This window comes from Rhagoletis pomonella, unplaced genomic scaffold (genome assembly GCF_013731165.1).
Source record: "Rhagoletis pomonella isolate Grant_MI unplaced genomic scaffold, Rhpom_1.0 Rhpom_scaffold_00002, whole genome shotgun sequence".
Lineage (NCBI taxonomy): Eukaryota > Metazoa > Arthropoda > Insecta > Diptera > Tephritidae > Rhagoletis > Rhagoletis pomonella.
The window spans coordinates 33,568,321-33,571,676 of record NW_023458556.1 but is presented as its reverse complement, the minus strand read 5'-3'; the positions used below and the strand labels follow the sequence as shown (position 1 = coordinate 33,571,676).

The window sequence follows — 3,356 nt, the reverse complement described above, 5'->3', positions numbered from 1 at the left end:
GAAAATAAGCATAATAGAATTATTAATTGTGTTAATGTCAGAAAAGTCAGTGTGATAAATACGTGTAGTCAGAAATTAGTGTACTCAAACATACAGACATATGTATGTACATATAGAAGATTTTTTTTTGTGTCAAAGCGAAGTAAAATTAAATTGATTTCACAACAGATTTTTTATATGGAACTTAAAATATGTATGTGTGTGTATGCATGCATGCATTTTTTAACAAATTTGTATGCCATGTTATGCAGAAAAATGCGATTATATACTGTTATAGCAGAAAAATTAAATGAAATAACAGCTTTTCTTTAAATCAATTTAGACCCCACGTCATGTAATGCCGTTTGTTTGTAGCAAAAAGAATTGCCAAGTGTTGTTGCTATTGAATATGACGTCGTTTTTTTATAAGGCAATAAGAACAAAAGGCTTTGATATGTGCACTAGACCCCGTATCAAAATAATAAACGAACCACATATTGTAGGTGCAGTATATAGTTCATTCTTTAATAAAACCCGTGTAAATCCATGTTTCCAAATTTGAGTAGTCCACTTGCAAAGTGCGCTAGGCATGTAAATTTTTTTCGGTTTTTAGTTTTTGTGAGTAACGTACCAGTATTTAAAGTAAAAGCTAAAAAAAGATAGCTATGTAAAAGTTACTGTTTGAAAACTCGCTATATTAAATTTTTATATATAAAATTTGCAAAAACTACCACACTGCGATTTTGTTTTTTAATGTTATTAGGCTCTTTATTATCCAAATTTTCAGATAATAAAGAGAAATATACAATTTGGATGTCACTTGTTGTTGTAGACTTTTTTTTGATTTATGGCTTACTATTATGAAATCACATAACGCTTTTTGCAAGTGGACTACTCATTTGTGCAATATTAAAAAAAAAAATGCAACAAACTTTCGTACAAATTTCGAACTTTTTAAAAATTCTAAAAAATCAATCGAAATTTTTAGCCATTTGAAACCTGTACCTTGGTCTAGTAGAATTCAATGGGCTACAAAACTGCATACTCAGAATTTAATTAAAAAACTCGAAAATTTAACGAAAATTTGTTGAATTTTTTTTTTTAATTGCATAAATTTTTGAGGCAGTGTCACATTGGTACATTTGTACAAATTTGTAAATTTTTATATTGGGCTATTGGTAAACAAAAAATGGGACAATTTTTTTTTGTAGTCAAAAGATTGGTACACTGAGGGAAAAAAATATTAAAATCAAATAGAAACGTAATTGATCTTACTATAAACGTCAACGAAAGAACTGTATATTGGTAAATATTCAATTCAATTACGCGCATATTAAAATGACCGCGTTCGTACTGAAAGAGCAGCCGCGAAGTGAATAATCAGACAAAAACTAAAAAAAAAATTTAATTTGCATGTTGCCTGCAGTGGAATTCGAACCCGACCATTTCCGGATATCAACAACTTGTGGCAAGCATCTTTGCGCACTCAGCTACACCCAGGCATATAAATCTGCTTTCAAATGTTGAATATCCATCAACACCACCGCACGCGATTTGTACTATGTATGCACGTGTGTGTTGTCGTCGCTCTCAGAGTGGCGCTCTGCATGCTTGGGGTGCGTATGTACACTTACATATACATACTCAGATGTGAACAGTCAAATACGTGCGTAATAAATTTTGTATGAAAATATTATTTTTAAATACGAACATTTTTAAACGATAATCAAATATAAAGTATTCATTTTTACTATGCATTATTTCCCTCAGTGTACAATACAGCGATGTTCTAAAAATTCAGTAAATTAATTTTCGTGATTGGGATAAAGAAAAACATTTTGGGTGTTCACACAATTGGAATACGATTTGCACCAAATTTTGGCAAATACCCAATCGTGTGACACTGCCTTTAAACTTATATTTATACGGATGTTGGTAAATAACGAAATATAAAAAACTAACCGAAATTAAATAACAACAAAAATAATATTTTAAAACATGTCACAATTTGGTGCGGCTGTATTTTTTCGACTACTGTACATAAGTTGGCTATGATTACTCAGCCGTGCTACCATAGCAGCACAATGCCACTCATATTTGACTTACAAACAAAATAAGGGCAGGAATTTCCAAATTTCACACCTGTTTTTGTGAAAAATTTTAATTTTATCTGTATTTTTCTTTTAATCAAAATATGTTGAAATAAAAGTGAAACTAAAAAAAAAAATTGCCAGAACAAAAGAATGTCACTTTAATGTAGAAATAAAAAAAAATCAACAAACGTCTATGGCATGCAGTGTGTTGAGTAAGCGCTTACACGCATAGTACATTTAAAATATTGCTTATGTGACAGCTCGCACGTCTTACTATGCAATGCTAAGTATGCATAACTAAACCTTTACCCACGTCCCTATCAGATATTTAAAAAAAAAAATAAAAATGTTTATTGTCAACACCATTTTTTTGAAATATGTATGCATTTTACTTAAATATTATAACTAGTAACTTGCAACAAAGTAGGTTATAAGGAAATATAATTAAATACATAACTCACCTTCGGGTTCCAATTAGTTTTTCCATTCGATATATGTTTACCGCAGACGTTATTATTTTCCCGACTGCTGTTATTATTATTGTTATTACTGTTGTTAACGGCATTACCATTGCCAGACTTTGAAGACTTTTCCGCAGAGCTGCTTTTACCGTCAGCGCTCGATTTCTGTTTACTCTGAAATAGCCAATAAAAAGTGAAAATGTTTAATTCTAATTGCAGGTATGAAAGAAAATTATTCATAAGCTCATAATTGCAATACATTCATGTACATATGTATGTATGTATACTAGGGTGGTCCAAAAACAGTAACGTCGGAATTAGAATGCTCTCAACCCCCTAGGATTTTTCTATATCGAAAAAAGTATACCCACATTGTTTTATTTTGAAATCAGAAAATATTTAGAGGTCGCTCAAAGCGTTCAAAGTTTTCCATGTGTTTTTATATGGGGAAAAAGCAACTTTTCGTAGAAATGGTATAGAATTCTAGAAAATAAAAATTTTTTTAACCGGAAAACTCTTGTTCTCTTCAGGAGACTTTCAAGCATTTTTCGGGGTTTTAGTGGGTTTATGGGGGACCTATGGTTAAATAAACAATTGGGTATTATTATTGGGAAGATTTCAGATTGCAGTTTTCCGATAGAAAAATATTGATTTTTAAGAATTCTATACCATTTCAACGAAATGTTGTTTTTCCCCATATAAAATACATGGAAAATTTTGTGCGCTTTGAGCGACCTCTAAATATTTTTTGATTTCAAAATAAAAAATAGGGGTATATTTTTTGGGTATAGAACAATCCTGGGGGGGTGAGAGCATAAAAATT

General features: G+C 30.8%; 1 protein-coding gene across 1 annotated transcript in view; it reads right to left on the bottom strand.

The window, feature by feature from the left end:
* LOC118753056 overlaps positions 1 to 3,356 on the bottom strand; it is an 81,812-nt gene that overhangs the window by 23,890 nt on the left and 54,566 nt on the right. The window contains exon 2 of the mRNA XM_036487910.1: positions 2,534 to 2,707. Coding sequence (XP_036343803.1) covers positions 2,534 to 2,707 — 174 coding nt within the window. The remainder of the gene's footprint in view (positions 1 to 2,533; positions 2,708 to 3,356) is intronic.